The sequence below is a fragment of the Limanda limanda genome, chromosome 4 (assembly GCF_963576545.1).
Source record: "Limanda limanda chromosome 4, fLimLim1.1, whole genome shotgun sequence".
Taxonomy (NCBI): Eukaryota; Metazoa; Chordata; class Actinopteri; order Pleuronectiformes; family Pleuronectidae; genus Limanda; species Limanda limanda.
The window spans coordinates 32562301-32589740 of NC_083639.1; the positions used below are offsets into that span (position 1 = coordinate 32562301).

The 27440-nt window shown below is 43.3% G+C and overlaps 2 protein-coding genes across 3 annotated transcripts; both read left to right on the forward strand.

Moving 5' to 3' along the window:
• On the forward strand, positions 1 to 3515 carry selenot2 (selenoprotein T, 2). The gene is made up of 6 exons (XM_061069576.1): positions 1 to 216; positions 930 to 1040; positions 1116 to 1242; positions 1328 to 1415; positions 2429 to 2564; positions 3216 to 3515. The coding sequence occupies exons 1-5, from the start codon at positions 14 to 16 to the stop codon at positions 2548 to 2550; spliced, it is 651 nt and encodes a 216-aa protein (XP_060925559.1). The 5' UTR covers positions 1 to 13; the 3' UTR covers positions 2551 to 2564; positions 3216 to 3515.
• Positions 3516 to 8610: 5095 nt separating this feature from the next.
• Positions 8611 to 12551, forward strand: rnf4 (ring finger protein 4). Of its 2 annotated transcripts, XM_061070080.1 has the most exons (7): positions 8611 to 8713; positions 10849 to 11026; positions 11119 to 11198; positions 11331 to 11343; positions 11431 to 11545; positions 11641 to 11692; positions 12217 to 12551. In XM_061070080.1, the coding sequence occupies exons 1-7, from the start codon at positions 8702 to 8704 to the stop codon at positions 12364 to 12366; spliced, it is 600 nt and encodes a 199-aa protein (XP_060926063.1). In that variant the 5' UTR covers positions 8611 to 8701; the 3' UTR covers positions 12367 to 12551. The 2 variants fall into 2 exon arrangements, with proteins under 2 accessions (XP_060926063.1, XP_060926062.1); XM_061070079.1 differs by lacking the exon at positions 8611 to 8713 and having other exon boundaries at positions 9838 to 11026.
• Positions 12552 to 27440: the final 14889 nt, after the last annotated feature.

Below are 27440 nucleotides of genomic sequence, written 5' to 3' on the forward strand. Positions count from 1 at the left end.
GACTCAGTCCAACATGGCGGAGTACAGCCAGGCCGGCCTGCTGGCGGCTCTGCTGCTCTTCACCGCCCTCACGGCCCGGGACGTGTACCTCGGCAGGTCGAGTCCTCAGTCCGGACTCTCTCCGGCCGACAGCCCCGGCCTCTCCCCGGACACGGAGCCCGACAGACCCGCCAAACCCTCCGTGTACACCGGCCCGGTGCTCCGGTTCCAGTACTGGTGAGTTCGTTAGCATTGTGGCTAACGGCTAACAGGCTAACACATCGGATCCATGATCCATCAGCGGGTTTCTCTTTGATACCGTCACGTGTCCAGCTCAGAGCACTCTGAGAGCAAGTATACCGAGTACTGATCTATACTGATCTAGACTGATCTATACTGATTATTACTGATCATTACTCATCAATACTGATCATTACTGATCAATACTGATCATTACTCTTCATTACTGATCAATACTCATCAATACTCATCAATACTGATCATTACTAATCCATACTGACCAATACTCATCAATTCTGCTCAGATGGCCTCTTTATTATAATAAATATTGTCTAGTTGTCAGTTGTCAATAAAAGTTGTAATGCTAAGAAACAAAGTAGTGAAATTAACGTTCAGCAGCTCTGGTTGACCATCCTGCAATTAGCCAATCACACGCTCCCTCTGAACTTGGTGGTGAAGAAGTGCACAGCTTAGCCTTTTATTTATCTTTATGATCCTGCTCTTTAATCAGTATCTTGATTATTTTAACGAAGCTGCTCACTAATACAGATGCTAACACATTTAAGAGAAATAAGCCTTTTTGTGCAAAGAAGAAATCGTAGTTCTTTGAATTGAACAAAACGTGTTTATATTTTTGTTGAGTGTACTTTTGTTCAGGATGAAACTCTAGAGGTCAGAGGTCATCAGCTGATGTGTCTCCTCTTGTTCAGTATCTCCTGAGGTTACAGCAAAGTGTTCCAGGACTACTCTCTCACCATCAGCAGACTGTACCCGGACATCCGCATCGAGGGAGAAAACCACCCCCCCACCCCCTTCAACAGGTGAGACTTGGTGAAGGTAAACGATCTTCATCACGGTGTTCGGGCCGACCCATCTCAACCCTCTCACCCCCCCAGGTGTGTCGGTCACATGACCTCCTACCTGAAGCTGGTCTCCATCCTCCTGATCGTCAGCGGTCAGAACCCCTTCCTGCTCCTCGGCCTCCAGACGCCTCGAGCCTGGCTCTGGTCTCAAGACAACAAGGTATCTATCACCTCCGTTACTATGGCAACTGATGCTGTAGCTGGTTACCATGGTGACAACTGAAACCTCGACTGATTTTGTTCAGATCTTTTCCTGTCTCATGGCCTTCTTCCTCTGTAACATGATGGAGACTCACTTCCTGTCGACTGGAGCCTTCGAGGTCACTCTGAACGGTGAGTGTGATTGGTCCAAAATATGACAACACTGAACTTGGGTTGGAAAAGGTAATAAGTTACATTCCAATTACTTTGAAAATGAACAGAACAAATATGGCAACTTTACCTTCAGTACAATAATGAGGTACAGATTTTATGCCATTGGGAACACAGAGAAGAAACAACAAAGTTCAAGGTAAGTGCTGAGCACAAGAGTCACAAAGTAATGAGAATTAAAAGGTTTAGTTCTTTCCATTTGTAAATATCAGCCCAGAATGAATGTACCACACCACGTGAGAAGAATGTGTTCTGTCGTTCCAACCTCATTTTCACAAATAGGGTTAGGGTGATTATCATCAAACTAACATGTAATCAAAGTCATTCTTTGGATGGATCAATGTCTTCATAATTCAGATTCTAACCCTTTTCTGCTGTTTTCTACTTCTGAAGAACGGGTCACTTTTACTTCAATTATGTATCGGATGTGACCCTGAAACTACAGAAGTGTTTAGTCAGCTCAAACGCTTCACCCCCCCTCCATCATCGTGCTGAGTAGATAATGAGTGCATTTTCATTTTTGGGTGAACTCTCCCTTTACTGGTGGCTTGGAAGGAGACGTTAAAGGTTCCTAGTTCCTTTTGCGTTTGTCTCCATGCTTTCTGTTCCACAGTAGTCATGTGTAAGGAGCCTTACCGTTAGCCTTAGCTTCATACATGTTGTCGTTAAAAGTGGCAGAGTTCACTTACAGGATGCTGAATGACTTGTCTTATCCACTTGATACATGTTACATGTTACATGTTACATGGGAGCAACAGGGAAACGTTCTTGTGAGTTTAAAAGTCGATATTATTCAGTCTTCAAGGTTTGCTACACGGAGCTGTTTAAGGCATCTCTGCCATCTTGCCAGGAAACCTGAGTTTTGTCCATTAAATGCAGCCTAATTTCAAGGGATCTTAAAGGTGACCCAGTCGTCCCCGCTCTGAATGTAACTTCCTGGTGTTACCATGATTATCGTCCCCTCTGTCTCTTAGATGTTCCCATCTGGTCGAAGCTTCAATCGGGTTACGTCCCGAACATCCAAGAGATTTGTCAGATCCTCGACAACCACCTGAAGATGAACCAGGTTGATCACATGACCTTCTCCTCCACTTAGATCAACACACACAGGTAAATACACACACACACACACACACACACACACACAGGTAAATACACACAGGTAAATACACACACCGCATACTTGCAAGGACACTCATTAACATAACACATTCCCTAGCCATTACAACTAAAGGTCCAACCATAAACTAGTCCTAGGGTTAAATCATCTGGACAGCCCCCTGGTGGCTGGCTACAGTACAGGTCATAAACTTTCTCCAAGTTAGCAGATGGGACATGGACCAAACAAAAAAAATCAAGGTAGATATTAGATAAATGTTTGTAAAGATGTTTCAGCTCGTTCTTCTCTCTGATGTCTGTTGACGTTTCTGATCAGTTTGGTTTTAATCAGTTATTTGATGATATAAAAACAGGCGGAGACTGACTCAGGATTGGTCGAGACACATTGTCATTATGGGCAGGATCTCGATACACGGCTGCACTAACTGTGACTCATCGATACACGGGATCGTAGCTGTCAGTTGTCGAGTGTCCTCGGTCAGACTGAGAGCGACTCGTGTCTTTTCTGTCCACACAAAGAAGTTGCCTTCCTTTTTTTTAAAGCTTCACATCTGGTTCCTCTCTTCATGCTGCTGGACTCTATTAAGATTGTTGGAAGAAAGTTACCCTCTAAAAAAATCTCTCTCTCTCTCCCTCCCCTAGCCGTGGTGCGTTCAGGTGTCCCGGCTCAGGTTGCCGTTCAGCCGGTGGCGTTTATGAAGGTCAGGCCCTAAAGCAGTCTCTGCGGGGCCCGGCCGGATGTCCCTTCGCCACGAAACGAGCGCTCCCTTTGCATCTGGTCACAGCTCAGCAATACAGTACCCACAATGCACCTGGTCACCGGTGGCTTATGCTGAAGACTGTTGGTTCAGGCTCATTTTATTTATTTAGTAAGGTACCAGTGCTAGCTTCAAGCTAACATGAAGTAGCAGACAGGAAACAGAAATAAACTGATGAAGTGTTTGTTTTTTTTTTTTTTCATTAACGTTGTCTAAATAAAATCTCAAATGTATGAAATAAAAGTTTCAGTTGGTTTTTCTAACAAACTCATCCCAGACTTTTAATGTGAAGGTCCAGTTATTGATCACATTAATCACGTTTACACCCAAACAAATTACTGTTTTCTGATCAGTTTTTATTTCTGCTCACGCACTTGATATTTCATCCCTAAATTATCCACCAGTAATTAATCAATAATCAGGTTTGAGAATTGATCTGGAAATAGATTTGTATTGGAGTTAATAAACTTTTTACAACTTAATACTGACAAGACTGAAGTTCCAAACCTGAGCTGGAGAGGATTATCCACACTTTCATTTCATAGCGTTGACTACTAAAATCCCTTGTTCACCCTACTCAATAAGTCGTCTTTCAACCGTCTTCAATTGATTCAAAATGCAGCTGCAAGATGCCGACCAGGTCCAGGACGACTCGCATAACACCTGTTCTATCCTCTTTCCATTGGTTTCCTATCAGGTTTAGGATCCACTTTAAGGTCCTTGTTTTAACTCATAGGAGTATATTGGTGACCTTCTTCATCCCTGTATCCCCAGTGGGTCACTCAGGTCTTCTGACGAGGGTAAACTGTCTGTCCCCCGAACTCGATTCAAAACAAAAGGGGAGGTGCCTTGGCTATGGAACTCTCTTCCTCTACACGTACGGTCTGTGGTCTCTGAAGATGTTTTTAAAAAACAACTTAAGACCCAACTTTAGAAATTGGACTTTGTTTCAACATTAGATGCTCCTTGTCTGTTCTGTGTGTGTTTTTATTTGAAGTCCCATGTTGCCTGTTTGGATGATTTTTTTTTAAGGTATTTTATAAAAAAACAAAAGTTAAACCATGTGGCTACTGTTTTTATTGCTTGTATGCTTTTATGGTTTTATTTCACATGTTTATGTATAGGTGTGTGTATAAATATATGTTTTTAAATGTATATATATATTCTGTGTATATTTTATTCTTGTGAAGCACTTTGTGAATTTTGTTTCTGTGAAAGGTATAACCATCAGGGAAACAATCCTCCACCCCCTCCCTATGAACAGCACAGGGTCTAGTCCAGAAACCATACAACCAGATTTATATCTGGACCTCTTTTCTTTTGTTGTTCTTCTGAACTGACGTCACTAGTTTCATCCTCTAAACCAACAACTTGTCCTTTCGACTCTGCCCCCCCCCCCCCTAACCTACAGTTTCATATTTCATATCAGATTAATAGGTCTTTGTTAACCAGCTGCGTACCACATGCTGAGACTGGAACCACATGTCGGGACCAGAGGAACATTAGACCGGTTTAAATCATATTTATCACATAGATTTCAGTTTGTTCATGTTAACACTGACTCCTCCTCCATGCACACACAGGTTGGTCATGGAGTTCCTCAGGGTTCTGTCCCAGGACCGATGCTCTTCACCTTATATCTGCTCCCGTTAGGAAACATCCTCAGGAAGCATCTCGTACACGTCCACTGTTACGCAGACGACACCCAGCTGTACATACATGAAGCTGATGAATCTAATCACTGAGTCCAACCTCAGGAACGTCTCAAGAACTTCCAGGTCTGGATGACCCACAACTTCTTACTTCTAAATCTAAACAAATAAGTTTTATTATCAATGTGAATACGAATATTTGTTACCATGGTAAATATGAATAATTTAATGTATACATTTCAATATGAACCAACAACATCAATATTCACAGATTTTCCCTGTTCAGTGAGAAAGTTTGAAACCTGAATGAACTCTTCAGACCTGAAACACTTGCAGGGTGTCAGCTGACAGTAACTCCACTCTTCCCCCTCCTCCTCTTCCTCTTCCTACTCCACCTTCCTCCCCTGTGGGTGGGGTGAAGCTGGCGAGGGGCGTTCTGGTGTGGTGATGGCATGTTGGAGGTTTTTGCTTCTCTACAGAGCAGCTTCCACTGAGGAGGGGGAGGACCTGCAGAACCTCCCCCCAGCAGAGGGGAGTAGGATAGGGAGGAGGGAAGTCTTCTCCCCCTCCTGCCTTGAAGGGGGGAGGAGGGGAGGGAGAAGTCTCTTGTTTTAAGGAAAGGTCGGACAGGAGGTCCAGGAAGATATTCTATGTCCCTCTACGGTTTAAAGCTGATGATGTCACTGGGGTCAGACCTGGACTCAGTTGAATCAGCTTCGACTCACCTGTCACCTGTTCTTCCTGTGACAGTGACAACATAACAGGAAGTGGAGCCGACAAACCTGTTCTTAAGAGTGTTTCTCTCTGCAGCAGCTCCCTGTCATCACACCAACAAATAAAGAACCAGTTACATAGACGTTCAGCTGCTCGTTCAGTGTTTAAACAGGGAGTTGTTCATAATATTGTGACCCTTCAGTTGAAAACACAAGAAACAGCTTTCAGCTCAGTGACAAACAGAAACCTTCTTACAGACGAATGAAGTATTAGACCATACAGGTGTAGTATTAGTGGGTAAAGCTGTAGAATTAGACTGTACAGGTGTATTATTAGTGGGTAAAGCTGTAGTATTAGACCGTACAGGTGTAGTATTAGTGGGTAAAGCTGTAGAATTAGACCGTACAGGTGTATTATTAGTGGGTAAAGCTGTAGTATTAGACCGCACAGGTGTAGTATTAGTGGGTAAAGCTGTAGTATTAGACCGTACAGGTGTAGTATTAGTGGGTAAAGCTGTAGTATTAGACCGTACAGGTGTAGTATTAGTGGGTAAAGCTGTAGTATTAGACCGTACAGGTGTAGTATTAGTGGGTAAAGCTGTAGTATTAGACCGTACAGGTGTAGTATTAGATCGTACAGGTGTAGTATTAGTGGGTAAAGCTGTAGTATTAGACCGTACAGGTGTAGTATTAGACCGTACAGGTGTAGTATTAGTGGGTAAAGCTGTAGTATTAGACCGTACAGGTGTAGTATTAGTAGGTAACGCTGTAGTATTAGACCGTACAGGTGTAGTATTAGACCGTAAAGGTGTAGTATTAGACCATACAGGTGTAGTATTATACCGTACAGGTGTAGTATTAGACCGTAAAGGTGTATTAATAGTGGGTAAAGCTGTAGTATTAGACCGTACAGGTGTATTATTAGTGGGTAAAGCTGTAGTATTAGACCATACAGGTGTAGTATTAGACCGTACAGGTGTAGTATGAGAGCCCAAGCTGAACATTAACATAATATAATAATAATAATAGTTTTATTTACCTTGTACGGTTTGACTCTCTAAGACTTTGCAGAAGTTAACTGGTTGTGGGTCTGTGACATGTGATCCAGGTACAGATACACAGCAGATTTAATGTTCCCATCAATAACTGATTATCACATCAATAACTCATGATCTGAATCAATAATCGATAATCACATATTAAATTATCACTCGTAAATGTATTGATATGTTTGAATTAATATTAATAATCTTTGTTATTGATCAAAATCATCTGAGGAGCTGCTGTGAATCAACCTGTACTTCACGCTAACAGGCAGCAGGGGGCGCTGCTGTAAGTGTACCATTTATGTCAGCGAAGAAGAAGTTCCGGAAGCGGCGGCGGTAGCGGCTAACATTAGCATCAGCTGATCGTCCGGAGTAAATGTTCGTTGTCAGATTGTGAGAATAAAACTGCAGCTGCTTCCGGGTTCACCGCTGCACCGAGGGGAGCTAGGTAAGCTAACTGCTAAATGCTAACTGTGTTCAAAACTGTTTCCGTCCAAACTCTTAGACTCATTTCAGCTCAATTCACGTGTTTATTAAAACATTGAACATGAAAACGTCTTAAATAGCGACCGAAGTTCGCCCAGCAGCTACTAGCTAACTAACTAGCTAACAGCAGCTGCTAACAGACAGTGGAACGCTCCTGTTCGTAGAGTTTGAACGATTTCCACATGCTAACATACGTCCCTGCATTGACCCACACATCCACTAGAGGGCAGCGCAGAGTTTGTGACAACAAATGACGACGAGGAGGTTGTGAAGCAGTTTCTTCTTCGTCTCTTCTTACTGATCCTGAAGTTTCTTCTCCTCTCAAACTTCCACCATTGTTGACATGTCTTCCTCATTTCCCACTTTCGCAGCGGTGCCTGATGGGAAATGTTAAAGTATCGTACCAGAAGCCTAACATTTTTGTAATTTTAGTAAAATAATCGTACACCACCAGAGTGTTATTGATCGTACAGAGGGGAAAGTATCGTACAAATATAAGTATCGTACAACTGTGTGATCGTCTCACTGGAACTAGTGGCTATTGGTTTTGTATCTTTAAGTTTTATTGAGCAAATATACAAACAAAATAAATTCAGAGTACAAATAGAAGACGGTCAGTTTACATGTTTGTAACGTTGAGCTTTAATGAGCCTTTAGCCCGAGGCTAACTGGTGCTAGCCCGAGGCTAACTGGTGCTAGCACCTGATCCTGAATCAGATCCCTGAAGGTGCTGAATGAATCTGATCAGTTTAATGTGATGAGGATCTGATGTGTCAGTTTCTGTCTTCAGCGTCCTGGTGTCTTCAGCGTCCAGGTGTCTTCAGCGTCCTGGTGTCTTCAGCGTCCAGGTGTCTTCAGCGTCCTGGTGTCTTCAGCGTCCTGGTGTCTTCAGCGTCCTGGTGTCTTCAGCGTCCTGGTGTCTTTAGCGCCCTGGTGTCTTCAAGGTCCTGGTTTCTTCAGCGTCCTGGTGTCTTCAGCGTCCTGGTGTCTTCAGCGTCCTGGTGTCTTCAGCGTCCTGGTGTCTTTAGCGCCCTGGTGTCTTCAAGGTCCTGGTTTCTTCAGCGTCCTGGTGTCTTCAGCGTCCTGGTGTCTTCAGCGTCCTGGTGTCTTCATCGTCCTGGTGTCTTCAGCGTCCTGGTGTCTTCAGCGTCCTGGTGTCTTCAGCGTCCAGGTGTCTTCAGCGTCCAGGTGTCTTCAGCGTCCTGGTGTCTTCAGCGTCCAGGTGTCTTCAGCGTCCAGGAGTCTTCAGCGTCCTGGTGTCTTCAGCGTCCAGGTGTCTTCAGCGTCCTGGTGTCTTCAGCGTCCTGGTGTCTTCAGCGTCCTGGTGTCTTTAGCGTCCTGGTGTCTTCAGCGTCCAGGTGTCTTCAGCGTCCTGCTGTCTTCAGCGTCCAGGTGTCTTCAGCGTCCTGGTGTCTTCAGCGTCCTGGTGTCTTCAGCGTCCTGCTGTCTTTGCGTACGTGTGCCTCTGATGACATGAGCAGTTCTGTGAGTTCTCTTCTTCTCTGATACTTAGACTTCGATGTGCTGAACATGTTTCATCTATCACCTTCAATAAGTAACGACTCTGACATCATCACAGTGACATCATCACGACTCTGACATCATCACAGTGACATCATCACAGTGACATCATCACGACTCTGACATCATCACAGTGACGCAGTGTTAATTTTGGCAGCTATTTTTGATTTAGTCTTAGTCTTTAGACGAAAATGCATATTAGTTTTAGTCACATTTAGTCATTTTTATCCTTCTTAGTTTTAGTCTAGTTTTAGTCGACGAAAACAAATTACATTTTAGTCTAGTTTTAGTCACATTTAATAGCCACATTAAACTCCTTATCTTCCCTTTTCACCCCCCCCCCCCTGTGTTGTGTCTACAACTGCGTTCTAGTCTAGCTTGCAGTACTTAGGTTGTCCATTAGATGTCCCTCCTACAGGTCTATAGCAGGGGTCGGCAACCTTTACTATCAAAAGAGCCATTTTGCCCCCTCTTCCCCCAAATAAAATTTGTCTGGAGCCGCATAACATATTTGATAACAAAGCTGATAAAATGTTATATAAAGTTATACTATACTAATCTGTAGATTATTGCATTTATGAAATTATAGAACAACAATAAAGAAAACTGTTGACATTTTATTTATTTTTACCTGTTACAACAAAGGGAAACACCAAATGCTTATGAAGAGGAGAAGACAATACACAGGCAAGTGTCGGCCTACTTTGAAATAAATTAAACGCAGAACTATGTAGGGTTATTTGAGTCATCCCCATATTTGTGGGAAATGTATGAAATAAGAAGAACCCTATTTTGAAATAAATAAAAACATATAGCTGCAGCCTATATATTTTAGTTGGCGAAATGTGAAAACAAAAAGTGAAAGCAGATCAGACCGGAGGAGGAAACTGAAGCTCGGTAGAAACCAGCTGCAGCTTCTGCTCTGATCCAGAAGCTGCGGCGCTGATCTCAGAGCAGCTGAGACCAGAGGAACTCTGTGTTTTCACTGTTTCCATAGTTAAGAAGCAGGTGAGTCAGTGACCGGCCTGCTTCAAGTGAACAAGCTCTGATCTCACTGTCTCTCTGAGCGAGTGCGCAGCGGCAGGGGGGCGGAGCCTCGGGACCGGAGCGCTTATGTTCACGATTATGTTTTTAAAAATTGTTGTGACTTAGTCAACCGCCAACATTTTCGTTTCGTCTCGTCTCGTTAACGAAAATTAAAATAGATTTCGTCATAGTTTTTATTTTCAAAGATCCATTTCGTTACGTCTTCGTCTCGTCTTAGTCATGGGAAAAGGGGCGTTAACGAATATTTTTCGTTATCGTCAACGAAATTAACACTGCAGTGACATCATCACTCAGGCGTCATCATCATGCCTCTGATTGGTTAACAGGCTCTATTTAGGAGGTTTTAATGAACTAGGATTATTTGTTATGTATTTGATTTTTCCTCCGGGCCACTGAGACCCGCGGACTCGAACTCAGAGGTACCGTGGTACCATTGACAGTGGGGGGGCAGGAGATCCACTTCTGACCCTCATGTAGAACCGTCCTGATGTTTGACCCGGAAGGAAACCTCCTGAGCTTCGGTCCGAGGGTCCGGGACATAAAGACCCGTCTCCGCAGAGATTGATTGAATGAAACTAAAGACACATAACTGGGGCGACTGGGATCGAACCAGTGTTCTTGTGTTTTGTGGACGACCCGATCGACCCCCTGAGCCACAGCTAATTGGACGGACGACTTATTGCCTTGAAATCACTTGACTCATGTATTATTGATTGAACTTTAACTACTCATTGGAAAGTGAGTGGTCCTCATGGCGGTGTGGCCTAGGGGGTAGAGTGGTCGTCCTCCAACAAGAAGGTTGCCGGTTCAATCCCCTCTCTTCCTCATCTGCAGGCCGAAGTCTCCTTGGGAAAACACTGAAGCCCTAAATGATCCCTCATACATGATGAGTGTACTTATTGTAAGTCGTCAGCCAAACGACATGTAGTGTAAAGGTCGTTCACTCAAACAGTTTGGTTTCCAATGAGGAGTCGGATATGATGACCAATCAGCAGTAACTCTTCCAGAGGATAAACCCCCCCCCCACTAGTGTGATGTCGTCTCTTTTTCAGGCTCACAGGAAGAGGAGGAGCACAGGAAGTCCTGCTCGTTCCCGACCCAGCACCAAGAACAGCAGAGCGGCTAACGCTAACAGAGTGGCTAGCAGGATGGCTGATGTGAGCAGCACACCTGATGGTGACACCCCCCCCTCCACAGAGACCATTGATGTGATGGACAACGCTGAGGACAGTGAGTACCGATGGATTCTGCCACAGATCTGATCCATGAGTTCTGACCCCGGGTGGATCAGGACCTGATGTGTGTGTCACTGGTGTGTTCAGGTGTGGAGGAGGTGGTGGATCTGACCTGTGAAGCATCGGAAGCTGCTGTGGTCGACCTCACCAACAACGACTCAGTTCTGGTAACAAAGAGTCAACTAGTCAATTAGTCTAGTCAGTCTTTCTTCCTCAGATTAGTGTCAATAATCTAATAATCTAAAAAGTCACTAAGTGATTGTCACGTGTTGATTCTTCTTGCTTTTTTTTCCTTGCAGCTGGTGGACGAAGGTAAAATGTTTTATTGTGAATCTACTGACATGTTCTTCTACGTTTTAATGACAGGGACATTAAAACATCTTTGGTGTCTTCCATCAGGTCCTCAGAACAGGAGAGTCCCCACAGGTGAGAGTTACATCGTCAGCAGTGATGAAGACGAGGACACGCCCCCTGTCCTCAACCCTGCCACCATGTCCTCTGTGCAAACCTCCAGGTATGACACCTATTCGACTTATCCATCATTACATGATCTTGGTATCAGAGCCAGGTTTTAATCTCTTCCTTACTGAAACAATCGGTTTGTTTCAGGTCGACTCCGGGGACGATCAGTTGTCCTGTTTGTCTGGACTCGTACTCGGAGGTGAGACACGGCCTCAGATCATACTTGCAGTTCACGACGCGTAGGCTAACATAAGATGGCTGCTTGTGCCCGTCCTTATAAATGAGTGGTTTGCGTTTGCAAGACGCCGAATCTACATAAAGTTCAGGGCAGTAGCGAGAAGGCGTGTGACCAGGGCAACAATTACACACATTTGTGATGTGTTGTTGTTTTTTTCTTTCTTGATTCTATCATTTACTAAATGTGGACGTCCTTGGGTTCCTCCAGACAGATGTTCATTCTTGTTAATGTTTACCTCACGCAAATAGGAAAGTGGCAGAAAGGTCTGACTCAAAAGATTATAGAGAGGAACCCTGAGCCCCCTACTGGAATCATCCAGTAACACGTAGTATCTCAGCAAGTGTGTGAACAGTAACGTTCACGACACAGCCGGTTGTCTGCGCCTACGCGTCGTTGAACAGCAAGTATATCTTGGGCCTAACACACGTGTGACGACCTGAACATCATGAAGGATCCTGAGCTCTGTTTGGTTCTATCCTCCACAGATTGTAGACAGCGGCCGATTGGTTGTTTCCACTAAATGTGGTCACGTGTTCTGCAGTCAGTGTTTGAGAGACGCTCTGAAATCATCACACACGTGTCCCACCTGCAGGAAGAGACTCACCCACCGCCAGTACCACCCCCTCTACGTCTGACATCACCAGTGACATCACCAGATGACCTTTGCTGCTGAAACTTTTTTATTTCAAGTTTTTTTTATCAGAAACATGAAGCCTTCAATCAGATCGTATTGATAATTGATTGATAATTTATATTTTCAGTTTTCATCTGATCGTTTAAGTTTATTTTGTTAAAGTAAAAATAAATACTATTGATTCTGTGGAAACATTTTCTAGTTTTGATTAAAACATTGTCAGAAGAACCACTTGAAGAACTGGAGTCACTCAGGTAACCCTAATCCTAAGGGGGGGGGGGGGCGCTGCTTGAGTCCACAAAACACTGTCAGAGCAGAATCCAATACAAGGGTTAAGTGTGTAAGTCAATAGAGACATAAAAAAGAGAAGTATCATGCCTCCATACATCTCCTGAGGCAGTAGAATTGTTTATAATGTTTTAAAGCCTAAAAATCTCTGATTTCTTCCGTCGAGATGCATTCAGGGACAATCGGAAATACAATGTCCGCAAGCTTAGCCACTGCTGCTGGACTTTTGGGCTTAAAACATTGTGTAATGACCTCGTTTTAAACCTGCTGAGATCATATTTATGTTTTTGGATAAATGGGGCGTCGCTTCTTATGCAACAATGAAGTTAAAACACTTGCGTCATAATCTGCAGGAGGAACTCCTCTGTCTGCACGTGTGTGTGTGTGTCTGCTCGATTCTGTCCCTCTTATGTCCTGACCTTGTGCGTCACAAAACGGGCCTGAAACGTGCGGACGCCACTTCTCACGCCAACGTTGGGATTTATAAAAACAAACTTGACGGGAAAATGTGCGTATTTCTACGCAAACTTAGACACATGCTTACGGCCGTTTTGGAGACGGGAAAGTGGCGACACAGACGTGAGGAGGTGAACTGCAGCAGATTATTGATCCAATTCATAATTTACATTGAAACCAGCAGCTTAGTATCTGCTCCACACGAGCCTTTTAATTTAAAAAATATAAAACAACTTAAAGCAAATTAGGTTCAAATTCGATTTAACAGCCGAGTTACGGAGCCGAGTCATTAATAGTTTTTAATAATATCTTCTAACACTGTGCGTGTATCATCAGATCACTGCAGTGAACGGGACTGAGCCAGAGAACACAGAGCACAGAGCGCACTGGAGATCACTTATAAGAAATGAAGAGACTTTCCAAATAATATCCCAGAGGAGCTGAGGATCCACTGATGTGAGGGAATCGGTCCGATGCTTTAAATAAATAAATACTGCTGTGACAGTGGAGCGAGGTTCTGCTCGATGTGTGAACGTGACTGGAAGAACGAGGAGGAAGCGAGGGTTCAGTGATGTCTGATCTCACACAGTGTGTTATGTGATGTCTGATCTCACACATTGTGTTATGTGATGTCTGATCTCACACATTGTGTTATGTGATGTCTGATCTCACACATTGTGTTATGTGATGTCTGATCTCACACATTGTGTTATGTGATGTCTGATCTCACACAGTGTGTTATGTGATGTCTGATCTCACACATTGTGTTATCCACAGCAGCAGCAGCAGAGTATCAGTGTATTTTCTTTATTAGTGACATCACTGCTGTCCCATAAAGTCGCTCTTCACCTCCACCTCACTAACTAACACCTCGATGTCAGTGTCAGAACGTTTCACTTCCTCTTCACATCGCTTGATGCAGTGACTCCGTCAGGACTCACGGTGGAAACCCATTGGTCAGCAGCAGCATTTAATATTCACGCCCTGCTTTGCATTGACCATTTATGGTTGAAAGTGGGCGTGTGGAGGGCGGATCTGGAGGCAGATCCACGTACGAATGTTTCCAGGTGGACGGTGAACATTGCGTTCAGGTGTACGTGCGCACGGTTTTATAAATCGGAATTATCTTTTGCGTACGCCATTTCCGGCTTTTGTACGTACGTATTCTTTTAGTATGAATCCTACGCACTCTTTTATAAATGAGACCCTGCTCTGGCAGGACACAGCCCAGGCTTCATTCTGCACTCTGTCCAGGTGTGGAAGTCTGCTAATTGCAGAGAGCTGAAACATGCCTGTCGATTTTGAATGATTCTGATTCACAAACATATGCATGATAGTGAGAACAGAATCGGACTGGTGCGCACGTGTCCTGAATCCGGTGGTGATTGTCTGCGTAAGAACATTTCTGTGCACATGTTAGTAAATGAGGTCCATTGTTGTTGCTCATCAGGTGCGTTCGACTTGCTGTGCAGCGCTGACCCAATGTGATGCATGCTGCTCTTAACACAATGCTTGATGATTAGAATTTTTGTCCACCTTCTTACAGAGCTGCAAAATGTCCCCAGGTCCCATGACCTTAACACATGGCGGGAGCGAGCTGGACAGACGCTCTCTAGCTGCAGCACCTTGGGTCCACTTGTGATCACAACTCTTTGGCAGCAGGCTTCACTGACACATATGACCTATCTTATTTTTTTATTCTGAGAATTCAGGTTTGTTTTCTTCTCTGTATATCCATAAATGTACTGTGTAAATTAGGGGTCTTTGGGGGTTCAGCATCTTGCCCAGGGACACTTTGCAGGGGCTGGGATTCGAGCCTCCACCGTAAAAACGGAACCCTCTTTGTACCGCTTTGGATAAAATGTAATGTTATGTGCTGTTTACTAAAAAGAAAAAAATATCTCACAGTGTGATAAATTTTCATCTCCTGGAACAGCTGAGAATCCTGCTATTTATTTAGACAGCTCCTCTCTGATCACCCTGATCAGCTGACCTCAATAATCTCATCGTCTAAACCTTCAATTTGTAATTTAATCCAATCCCTACAAAGTTAACTAAAGAAATTCTTCCTCTAATAAATACTACTTTGACCAAGAAGACCAACTTCCGCTGCTACGGTCGCATCATTTGCTGTTAAGTACATAATCCTCTCTGAACAGTAGAGGGCAGTAAGATAGTTTAAGGGCAGCTTAAACTATCATTTGATTGTATGGCAGAACAAAATGAAGAGGGGAATCCTGCAAAGTGTAATTAAGGACTTTACCACCTGCCTCCACAATGAAATTGACTTGCGTGTGAAGGAGAATGAGGTACATTTCCAGAGGTTTTAGAGGGAATACACTTGAGAAGAATGGTAGAGATTTATAAGGAGGAAATTGCTGATAAAAAAGCAGTTATTCAAGCACAGGCCAAAACAATACTGGGCCTCAATAGAAACATTGCAGATATGCATCGCTGCAACAACCAGCTGAAGCTGTCAGCCATCGAAAGGGAGAAGTTCCTCTACCTGAAACTGTGCTGACTGCAAATTAAGTTCAATCGGATTTCATATAATGAGCAAAAGATAAAGATCTCAGAATGGAAATATCGTAATGAAGAAGTTTAACAACTTAAATTTCAGCTTCGCACTGAAAACAAAGCGCATTCTGAGAGCCATTCAGTTTTCTTTGACCAGAAAGAGGTCATCTACAATAAATCCATGAACTCAAAGAGTGGTTACAGAGTAGAAAAAAAATTCAACTTCTACTGTGCATAAAATCAAACCCTTGGAGGAGCAGCACTAGGTCTTGATTATTCAAATAGAAGAATTGACAAAAAGCTGCAGAAAGAACTTGACTCTCAAATATTTGCTCGAGAACGAAACTGCTGAGGTTCTGGAGAAAGATTGAGTGGAGATTCAAGGGGATACAATTCAGGACCCAAACATGTACACATCAGCTTGATGCTGCATGTCAGGTCATGAGTGATGTCTTACAGCAGCTTAGGATGAGCTTTGAAAGGTTCCGATTTCCTCTAACTAAGCAAGTGAGTTATAAAGAAGGAGAATGTTTACACTTTGGGAATATGTTTGTGAAGATTCTCAGTTATACAAGAATTTTGAAGGTAAAACGTCTTCAAGCATCTACAACCAAGTGCAGTGGCCTTTGATTCCACCTCTCTTGGATGACCTTGATAGTACAGTGGTTAGCTCCGCCCTCTTTCTGACAACATGTTACTGTGCTTTCAGGTCCCATGTAGTGCACGGCCATCCAGAGGCATAAGGTGCTCCTCACTTGTCATTCAAACCCCAAGGAGGCTTTGTTCCTAGTGTATTAATTAGGGCTGTCAAAGTTAAAGCGTTAATCTATGAGATTATTGTGACCTAGATTAATGCGATAAAATATTTTAACGAAGTTAACGCAGCTTTGTTTACATCCGGTGGGCGGACGAAAATTCAGCTCCTCGAGCAAGCTGCCAGCGTCGCGCTTCAAACACAGCCCGTCAAATGATAAGTCCCGTCTGAATGAAAGCACAGCAAACTGCACAAGGACAGCAGGAAGAGTTGCTAGTTCAAGATGTTGCCACCCGGTGGAATTCTGCCTTGGAGGTTATCAAACGGATCCAGCGAAACAAGGGTCCGCTCGCTGCCACCCTGGCTCAGCGCTGGCTGAACTATATTTCTTTTATTTTGCCGTGTTTGTCTTATTTTGAAGGCCCACAGCAGGAACTTCTGGGGATTAGTGTAGCAGCGCACCCTTTATTATCTCAGAAGCAGATTCCCCCGGTCTGAGTGAGTTGTGTCGCTCTGTCTGTTAGTGTTTTAGTTAGTTTCTAATGGTTATTTTAGTGCATGAAACTGGTTTAGTAATATGCAACTTTTCTTTTGTAGATAACTGTGACTGTGTCCTGTTATATGTTACAGAAAATAAAGTTAAACTGTTTCACTAAGCCTGAGTCAAGTGAAGTGAATGAAGAACGCAGCAGTGCAAACAGAGACCGTCACACAGCAACTCCACTCTTTCCGTCCTCTCATGTGCATTTTTTTAATCTTCCTCGAACTGTGTGTGTGTTTGTGCGCATGTTCGTGTGTGTAGTTCTACTCTGCGCTGCTGAAGCGCCGCGCAGCGCCAATAATATCACATACTTTTGCTGTTATCAGCCTGCAGTAAAAACCGCATTTAATCATTTTTTTCAAGCATATACTTACTTGTTGCTCCAACATTAACTGCAACAGCGTCCCAATGTTTGTATTTTTGCCTCATATGTGCTGAGGATCATACAGCTCACTTTACTTCTCCACTTCAATTATTAATTTAATGTCATCCATCTTCAAGAACTTCTCCGCTGTTCGCTCCGTTCAATGTCGGGTGTGGAGGGTAAATTACGTATTCTCCACTCAAGCCTATGTGGAGAATACGTATTCGTAATGGTGTCTCAAATACACCTTTTTTTTTTTTTACCTTTTACTAATCTGGATGTTTCACTGAAGAAAGAAGCAGTGTTATTGTTTCCAAGGACACTGTTGTTTTTAAATATTTTTTTTTACACAATTTATCATACATGATATTTAACGACCTGGCTGCCACTTTATAGGTAGGTGTTATAGGCCTGAGTCTCTTCGAAAACACAGCATTGTGTAAAATACAGGCTGTCTGAAGTGATTACTCGTTAATTCATTAGATTTAGTCTTTAGAAGAAAAACAAACTTTTAATCGCGATTAATCGCGATTAATGAATTTCAAAATGTGAGATTAATTAGTTAATTTTTTTTAATCTATTGACAGCCCTAGTATTAATACATTGTTTTTCGTGTCTTTTACGTAGAATATCTGTCCATGAGGATCCAGCTTGTAGTACTGTGATCCTGACTCGACTTTATGCCAAATAAAATGTTGTACTAAAAGGGTTGTCCATTTTGTATCTGTGTCTGGTGTTATATTTATGTTGGGCCAGTCTCTTTCTCCAACATACTTCATATTACACTTTGAGCATTAAATCAAGTAAATAAAATAGTTTGAGTTGTTGCAGTCTTATTACTGTTTTAAAGCATCAAAGGGGATTTGTTTACTTTTGGGAGCCCTCCCCTAAGAATTGGCCTAAATGGGCTTCCCAGTTTAATTTGTAAGGTTGTATGAGTGCAGGACCTTCTCCAAACTCACGAGTAACTGTTCAGGTGCTAGTGGCCTCTTTAGGATTCATGTATGATAGAAAAATCTCCGTACAGTATCATAGCAATAAACAAGGAGTGTTAGTAAACGTCCAGCTACAGTAGGTCTGAGTGTTTGCTGGTCATCATGTGTAGAGGACAACTGTTACAACCCAGATTAGAGCTGGGAGGAAGGGAAGTAACACAGCACCGGTAGAATCTGGCAAAGCAGCCTTTTATTGAAAAAATGCTCCAAATGATTTGCATTGACAAATGAATCAAAGAACAAACAAGTTACACAAAGGGTTAGGGGCGGAGGGTGACGCCAAAACATAAAATAAACAAAAGACAAGCCCTCTTCCTACATCCTGGTCCTACTCGCCTGACTCACGGTATCACACAAAAACAAAATAACTCTGTCGCCGCTACCCAAACTAAACTTCACATAACCAAAAATACAGTCAGAATATCAAGCATAAAGACTAGTGAACTAACGAAGGGAAACTGTGTGGAGTGCACAATGAAATAAGGATATAACAAACTAAAGTACGGCCACTCAGAGAACCCTCATATACGAGTCAATATAATAAATACAGCAAGTGTCACGAGGCTGAACTCATTAAATCTCATCCGCCTCCTCGACCTCAAACAGGATCCTTTATTCCTTCGGTCACGAAGACTGGAGAGCCGGATAGGTCGCTGAGGAAACTGGAGGAGGAGCCAGTGGACAGTGGATCACTGTTTTGGCCTGTGGGCGGTGCTTCATGAGTAAACACCTGGTGTGGAGAAATACCCCCCCCCCCACACATCTTTAAAGCAGTCGTGGCCAGTAACAACAACGTTGGGTGAAGATGTCAGATTATTACACATATGAGGAACATATGGAGGATTGATTTGTTTTTCCTTTGTTTGAATTTTAATTTATCATTAAGGATTTTAATTTCTTTCCTTAATTGTTCTGTTTGTATTTAAATGTGTTATTTAAATCAGACACAAGTGACCAAGGCAGAGGAGACCCCGACATCTTTTTCTTTATTTGGGAAGCATTTTGTGCACTTTGTTTTGAGATCTGCTTTATAAATAAAGATATGATTTATTATTATTGCATGCATCTATTTGAATTGACTTTAATTGCTACACTATGTTGTGAATGTAGGATAACATACTCTAACTAAATGCTCCTCTTAACAACAGGTTTATGAACAGGCCTCAGTGAAATGCAGTGAAGCCTCAAAAACCACCAACTTCCTTCTTCAGCTCCTCCCACTCAGGACGTCAGGAGATAGAAATGGAACGTGTGCTGCCTGCATCTGGTCCTGCGACCATCAAACAAATGTCTTTCTCTACATTTAATTTCAGGTATTTCACTGTTGGAACTTCTATCCACATGTAACCGATGTATTCATGTAATTAGTTTATATTTCACCAAAAATCCACTTTAGTTGATGTTTTGCTGTTGTTTTTCATGTATAAATGTGTTTTATATACATTTCTTTTGGGGATTTTTATTTTGATGTTATGTTTTTGTTGGTTGACCTCTAACTTCTCACGATGTAATTTCCTGTAGAACGGTTCACACTTGAGAGATAGCAAGCTCAAATCAAAAAATATTTTGTATTGTGAAGGAGTAACAATAGTTCAATTTTAAATGTTCTCATGGATGTTAGTCTATTTAACTAAGAGTCATTGGAGAATGCCTGTGATCCCGTTATAAGGAACACATTTGGGCCATAGTGAACTTATGATGGTAAATAAAACTGTAAATGGTTCATATGCAATTGGAAAGTAAAGTTTTGTGAGTCTCTCTTTGCTGTCTTGTAACACAAAAATGCTGAATACATTTATTCAGCCTAGAGAGAATACATATATATGGAGAGTGTGTCTGGTCCTACCATTACTAAAACTTTGTTACTTTGAGTTATTTTCATCTACTTTTATTACAGTTGTGGTCAAAATATTGCTACATGAGAAGTGGCATCTCTTTGCATCATTGTTATCATGGAGTTACTCACCATCTTTTGTAAAGTTTAGTTATTTAAAGTTATTAAAGGATAAAAATGTAAATTTCTCCTTTGGTTTATCACAGTTTACTCAGGCACAGTATCAGTCACACTGTAACTGATACTTGGAATATAGTCTTTGAGCTCTCCCGATCCATAGACACCAAGATCCTGCATATGGGTCTGATAGATGTGGAGCTTTTCTTGATTCATTTTGAGTCTAAACCCGGGAGCTAACAAACTATCTAATAAACTTTCATAAACCAGAATATATCGCATTGAATAAATCCCAAACAGCTCAAGTTGCTCTCAGACAGTGTGGCAAGACTGCAGAGGAGCGGTAAGACAATACTATTGCTCTTTTCAATAGTGTGGTAGAGTTGGTAAAAAAAGGAAATTAACAAGACAGGAAGGAGCAGAGACTCTGTGTCTGTTCAAAGAAAGAGAATCTGTTCTACAGTCTCTGGCAGCAGCTGAAATGGCGCAGCAAGAAAATCACCTGGACAGAGAAAGATTCTGCTGTCGGATCTGCTGAAGGATCCGGTGACTACTGGCTGTGGACACAGCTACTGTAAGAGCTGTATTAACACCCAAAGAGGAGGAGAGAGGAAGCTACAGCTGTCCTCAGTGTAGACAGACCTTCACACCGAGGCCTGTCCTGGAGACAAGCACCATGTTAGCTGCTTTACTGGAGGAGCTGAAGAAGACTGGACTCCAAGCTGCTCCTGCTGATCACTGCTATGCTGGACCTGAAGATGTGGCCTGTGATGTCTGCACTGGGACAAAACTGAAAGCTCTCAAGTCCTGTTTGGTTTGTTTGGACTCTTATTGTGAAAAACACCTCCAGCCTCATCTTCAATCAGCTGCATTTAAGGAGCACAGGATGGTGGAGCCCTCGGAGAAGCTCCAGGAGAACATCTGCTCTCGTCACGACGAGGTGATGGAGATGTTCTGCCGCAGTGATCAGCAGTGTATCAGTTCTCTCTGCTCTGTGGAGGAACATAAAGACCACAACACAGTGTCAGCTGCAGCAGAAAGGACTGAGAGGCAGAGAGAGCTCGGGCTGAGGAGACAAACAATCCAGCAGAGAGTCCAGGACACAGAGAAAGACGTGAAGCTGCTTCAACAGGAGGAGGAGGCCGTCAATGGCTCTGCTGATAGAGCAGTGGAGGACAGTGAGGAGATCTTCACTGAGCTGATCCGTCTGCTGGAGAAAAGAAGCTCTGATGTGGAGCAGCAGATCAGATCCCAGCAGGAAACTGAACTGAGTCGAGTCAGAGAGCTTCAGGAGAGACTGGAGCAGGAGATCACTGAGCTGAAGAGGAAAGACCATGAACTAAAGCAGCTCTCAGACACAGAGGATCACAACCAGTTTCTGCACAACTACCCCTCACTGTCACCACTCAGTGGATCTACACACTCATCCAGCTTCAGGATCCGTCCCCTGAGGGACTTTGAGGACGTGACAGCAGCTGTGTCACAGGTCAGAGGTCGACTACAGGACAGGGTTAGGGTTAGTTGGTGTAGCAGTCACATACAAGAATATCAGCAGAGCAGGGAAATCAAATGAATGTGGATTTGGATACAATGATAAATCTTGGTCATTATATTGTGATAGTAACGGTTATATATTTTGTCACGACAACATCGACACTGCAGTGTCAGGTCGTCTGTCCTCCAGAGTAGGAGTGTACCTGGATCACAGTGCAGGTGTTCTGTCCTTCTACAGAGTCTCTGACACCATGACTCTCCTCCACAGAGTCCAGACCACATTCACTCAGCCTCTCTATGCTGGAGCTGCGGTTTATTATCCTGGAGACACTGCTGAGTTCTGTAAACTCAAATAGACTCGAGTCATTAAAAGCAGTGATTTAGATTCTGTGTGTAAATCTTTAACTTCTTTTTCTCCATGTTTGTTGATCAAAGCTCGTCGTGGTGACATTTCTGCGCCGCACAGAGATCAGCTGTCAATCAAACACTGACCTTCCTTTATCACATGTATTTCATTCTCACTTTCTAAAGACAGAAATCTATAATTACTCTGACATGAATGTGTTTGAAATAACTGATGTTGCTGTTGTTTTCTAAATCAAAGTAGAAATCAGGTTGTGTGATGTTTTAGAACCTGTATCGATCCTGATCCTCATCAATTAGCTGATTATTTGTTCTTTTCTTTTCCACATGTGAGACGGAGGTGAAACAAGCTGAGTGTGTGTCCATGAACTCACTGAACAGGAGTCACTGAACAGACTTCACTGATGAAATGATCAATGACCTCAGAGCGTCAACATGTCCAACAGGTCAACTTCACTCAGGTTGGATTCACAGAGCATCAGTGTTATGGGATGTTTGGTCACATTGTAAATGTGGAACCTGGTTTGTTTTTATCACGGCTCATCTCTGTAAAGTGTGAATCTACTCATCCTCATTGTATTTACATATTTAGTGAACGGGCATTTTGATTTGCTGTGTAAGTTTCTGTTCTTTTTGATTTTCCTGATCTGAACTAGCAGTTCCACAGGAGAGTGTCCTGATGGAGTCCCTCTGAGGGTTTGTTCTGCAGCTCTCATCACATGTGTTTCTTATACATGTCTATACTCATTTAAATCTCTGATATATGTATAAGGCAATACAAATCTAATGTGTGAAGAAGCTGAAGTTGAAATAAAGATTAAATCCAGTCTGTTCTTTTGTCTTCATTCAAAGCTGATGGAGACAAAGTGGAACTCCTGTGAGAGAAGAACTGAGGCAGTTTCCTCCTGAAACTCCACATACCTCCGTGTTCATGTTCAGTCTCTGTCTTTTCAGGGATGATCGCAGAAACACTCAAGTTCAAATAAAAGTGATCCGTTAGAACGACACATTTCTCTTCGTCTGCCATTTCAGTTTTCTCCTGATGTTCAGATTTCCACTCAACCGCGATGAAAGATCAAATATTTCTTATTCACTATTTGCAGAGTTTGATCCCACACATCGGTCATTAAACTTCCTCAGCAGATCCAGTGAGTTTGGATTCATTCCAAATGAAGTCAGTTTTCTCTGTGAAGTGAACGAGTCTGACGACAGCTCAGAGACACTGAAGACGATGGACAGTTTCTGTAGCTGATCCTGTGAAGGTTGAAGGTCAGAACCTATCAGGAGTGGGTTTCTGGATGAGATCAGCTCTTTGGTTTCCACCTCCAAGTGTCTCACACACTCCTCATAGCACGGCTGCAGAGAACTCACGTGATTAAATCCAGAGTGACCTTAGACAGACAGACAGACAGACAGACAGACAGACAGACAGACAGACAGACAGACAGACAGACAGACAGACAGACAGACAGACAGACAGACAGACAGACAGACGCACACGTGTCCAACCAGTGTTGGAACTGTCGGCATCATTTGTTAATTTCAGGTGTGAGACTTGGATTTGAGATGAATTCTGCAGGACTGCATGTGTTCAGCAAAAGGAGCTGAACTTTTCTAGAGGACATGCCTGCAGACAAGATGGTGGACCTCTGTGAGCACATGGGCAACAGCCAACTCCGCACTTGACAGGATGTGATGCAATCGTAGCAGCAAAAGGTGGTTTTCTTCTGTGGTTTTCTCACTCGTAAAGTTTTTATTCTTTAAGAGTGGAAACTTTTAATTGATTCATTATTTTTTTTACAATAAAGCTTATTTTAGACTACCAACATAAACAGTCAGCTTACAGTATTAAAATTATAAATGATAAATTAAAAAAATCAAATGGAAGAAAGAATAAAGAAGGAGAAATAAAGTAAGGATTGTTTATTTATTTGGATGACTCCCCATGCTTCAACCGACGACTGGGCAGTTGAAATTGTGAGCTAAAGGCGATGCACTGGTCGGCGCATGCCTTCAATGCTCACCACTCTCATATATCTCCTCAGCCGAACCAGCTTTTTATAGGAAAAGGTTTTGTTTCTTAGGGTTTTGGACCATCCCCGAGCTTCTACGACCTTGGGAAGGGAAAATGGCCAAAGTGGACCAAATTGGGGGCGTGGTTAACTAGGATTAGGGATAAAAGCACATTGGAGAAGGAGATATTCTTGAATAACTTTTTTTGTGAAGGTCAGAGAGACTTGGAAAGTGTGTCTGTCTCTACTAATTTGGGTACTGTGGATCGATTGGTACCGTCCCCTAGCTTCCACGACCATCGGAAGGGGTCGAACGACCAAATCGTAAAAGTGGGAGGAGTTACGAATAAATTATTTCTGATCGAATTTCTCTGAACTCTTACCTTTCATGTTCAAGGTGATAACAAAATGAGGGAAACAGAGTCAGGGAGAGAAACCTGTGCGGGCTTAACCCTCCCCCGCCGGATCCTGCGGATCGATTGGTACCATCCCCAAGCTTGTACGACCTTCGGAAGGGGTTGAACGATGAAATGCCCAAAAATCCGAGGAGATATTCTTGAATAACCTTTTTTGTGAAGGTCGTAGAGACTTGAAACGTGCATCTGTCTATACTAATTTGGGTCCTGCGGATCGATTGGTACCATCCCCGAGGTTCTATGCCCTTCAGAAGGGGTCGAACGACCAAATGCGCACAAATCTGAGGAGATATTCTTGAATAACTTTTTTTGTGAAGGTCGGAGAGACTTGGAAAGTGCTTGCGTCTGGACTAATTTGGGTCATGTGGATCGATTGGTACCATCCCCGAGCTTGTACGACCTTTGAAAGGGGTCGAACGATGAAATGCCCAAAAATCTGAGGAGATATTCTTGAATAACATTTTTTGTGAAGGTCGTAGAGACTTGAAACGTGCATCTGTCTATACTAATTTGGGTCCTGCGGATCGATTGGTACCATCCCCGAGGTTCTATGACCTTCAGTAGGGGTCAAACGACCAAATACGCAAAAATCTGAGGAGATATTCTTGAATAACTTTTTTTGTGAAGGTCGGAGAGACTTGGAAAGTGGTTGCATCTGGACTAATTTGGGTCCTGCGGATCGATTGGTACCATCCCCGAGCTTGTACGACCTTCGGAAGGGGTCGACCGACGAAATTCCCCAAAATCTGAGGAGATATTCTTGAATCACTTTTTTTGTGAAGGTTGGAGAGACTTGCAAGTAGGCTGTACCCCCACTAATTGGGGTACTGCGCATCGATCGGTGCCATCCTTGAGCTTCTCCGACCTTCGGAAGGGGTCGAACGAGCAAATGGTAAAATTGACTGATTTGGGGAATGTCAAAACATGTGCTGATGGACGGACGGAGAAATACTGGTTAGGTTTAGGCATGGGGAAGGGTTGGTTAGGGTTAGTGTATGGATTCAGGTCAGGGTTAGGCATCTCTCTGCACTCTTACCTGTCATGTTGAAGGAAGTGGAGCCTGGTATGATGTATCCAAAGCACTGCCTCCTTGGCCCCCCCCGGCCGGGCACCTCCTTGGCCCCATACACCGCACGGCCCCAGGAGATGCTTTACTGTCATTCTAACAAGCGACTTACCTTGGAAATCTCCACGATTGGTCTAAAGAGCTGTTTATCTGTGGGGAACATCTATCCTGTGTGAGGCCACGTTTGTTATGGTTTTCAGATTTTTGAATTTTATATGATAAAAGGGTCTTTTTGAGGAGAAATCTCTCTTGGGATGGTGAATATCCACAAATTTGAAGTTTTGGTGGCTTATCTGCAGAGATATTTAAGAGAAACGGGATGTTAATTAAGCACTCCCATCATGCATTGCGTGCTGAGGAGATAATCCTGAATAACTTTTTGTGTGAAGGTCGGAGAGACTCGGAAAGTGCATTTTGCCCCAGCTACTTTTTGATTCCGCATCGATTGGTACCATCCCCAAGCTTCTACAACCATGGGAAGGGAAAATGGCCAAAGTGTGGCCACTAAATGGGGTAATGCGCATCGATCGGTACCATTCTTGAGCTTCTCCGACTTTCGGAAGGGGTCGAACGAGCAAATGGTAAAATTGACTGATTTGGGGAATGTCAACACATGTGCTGACGGAAGGACGGAGAAATACTGGTTAGGTTTAGGCATGGGGAAGGGTTGGTTAGGGTTAGTGTATGGATTCAGGTCAGGGTTAGGGTTAGGTTTGGGTTTGGGTTGGGGTTCAGGGTTCAGGGTTATGACTTATATGCACTGGCCTACTGACCTGCTAGGTTTCATCCGGTTGGGAAGTTGGTTTACGTAAGGTGGTGGTCAAGTTGGGAAGGCTCAGCTCTCTCATCCCGGGGACCAGGGTACGCTCCCCAGGCAGAGCAAGTCCTGCAAGGACCATGGGGCAGAGGCAGAGGTGGGTTAGGGTTAGGGTTAGAAGAGATATCTCGATGACACCCCCTGCTTCGTCCAACGACTGGGCAGTTTGGATTAGGGCGCCAAAGGCAATGCACTGGCTGACGCTCGTCATTAAGACCCCCCATTCTCACATATTCCCTTTGCCAAATTGGTTTTTTTTATTTTTAAAAAAAACGAGGTGGTTGTTTGTTTAATTTAAACGGAGTTGGTTGGACTATTTTTTTCTATAGGCACTATTTTGATTTCCTAGTTTGATTGAACACATCATCAGTAGTTGACCTCAGGATCACTGGATGTTTCGGCCATTACGACTAGACACCCTCACCTGAGGGAGGCCCAGCCGAGGTTGATCAAACCCCAGTGTGTGTCCAAATAATTTAATTGTAATCTAATTCTAAGGTAATTTAGGAAGGATTAACGGTTTTGTTTAGGAACTGGTTAGGGTAAGGTTTTAGGGTTAGGCATCAGATTACTATCTTAGGTTTAGGCCTGGGTTCCTTGGTTAGGGTTAGAATAAGGGTTAGGGTTAGGCCTAGATTTACCAGGTTAGGTTCAGGCGTTAGGTTTAGGGTTAGGTTTAGGTTTAGGTTTAGGGTTAGGGTTAGGGTTAGGGTTAGGTTTGGGTTTGGGTTTGGGTTGGGGTTCAGGGTTCAGGGTTATGACTTATATGCACTGGCCTACTGACCTGCTAGGTTTCATCCGGTTGGGAAGTTGGTTTAAGTAAGGTGGTGGTCAAGTTGGGAAGGCTCGGCTCTCTCATCCCGGGGACCAGGGTACGCTCCCCAGGCAGAGCACGTCCTGCAAGGACCAAGGGGCAGAGGCAGAGGTGGGTTTGGCTGCTGCCTGGTTTGGTGCAGATGGTGGGCGTCTCTCTGCCTGATGAAATTTTATGAGTACAGCTGAAAAAAAAGGGGGGGGGGGTTTTGTTTTTAATATATTAAA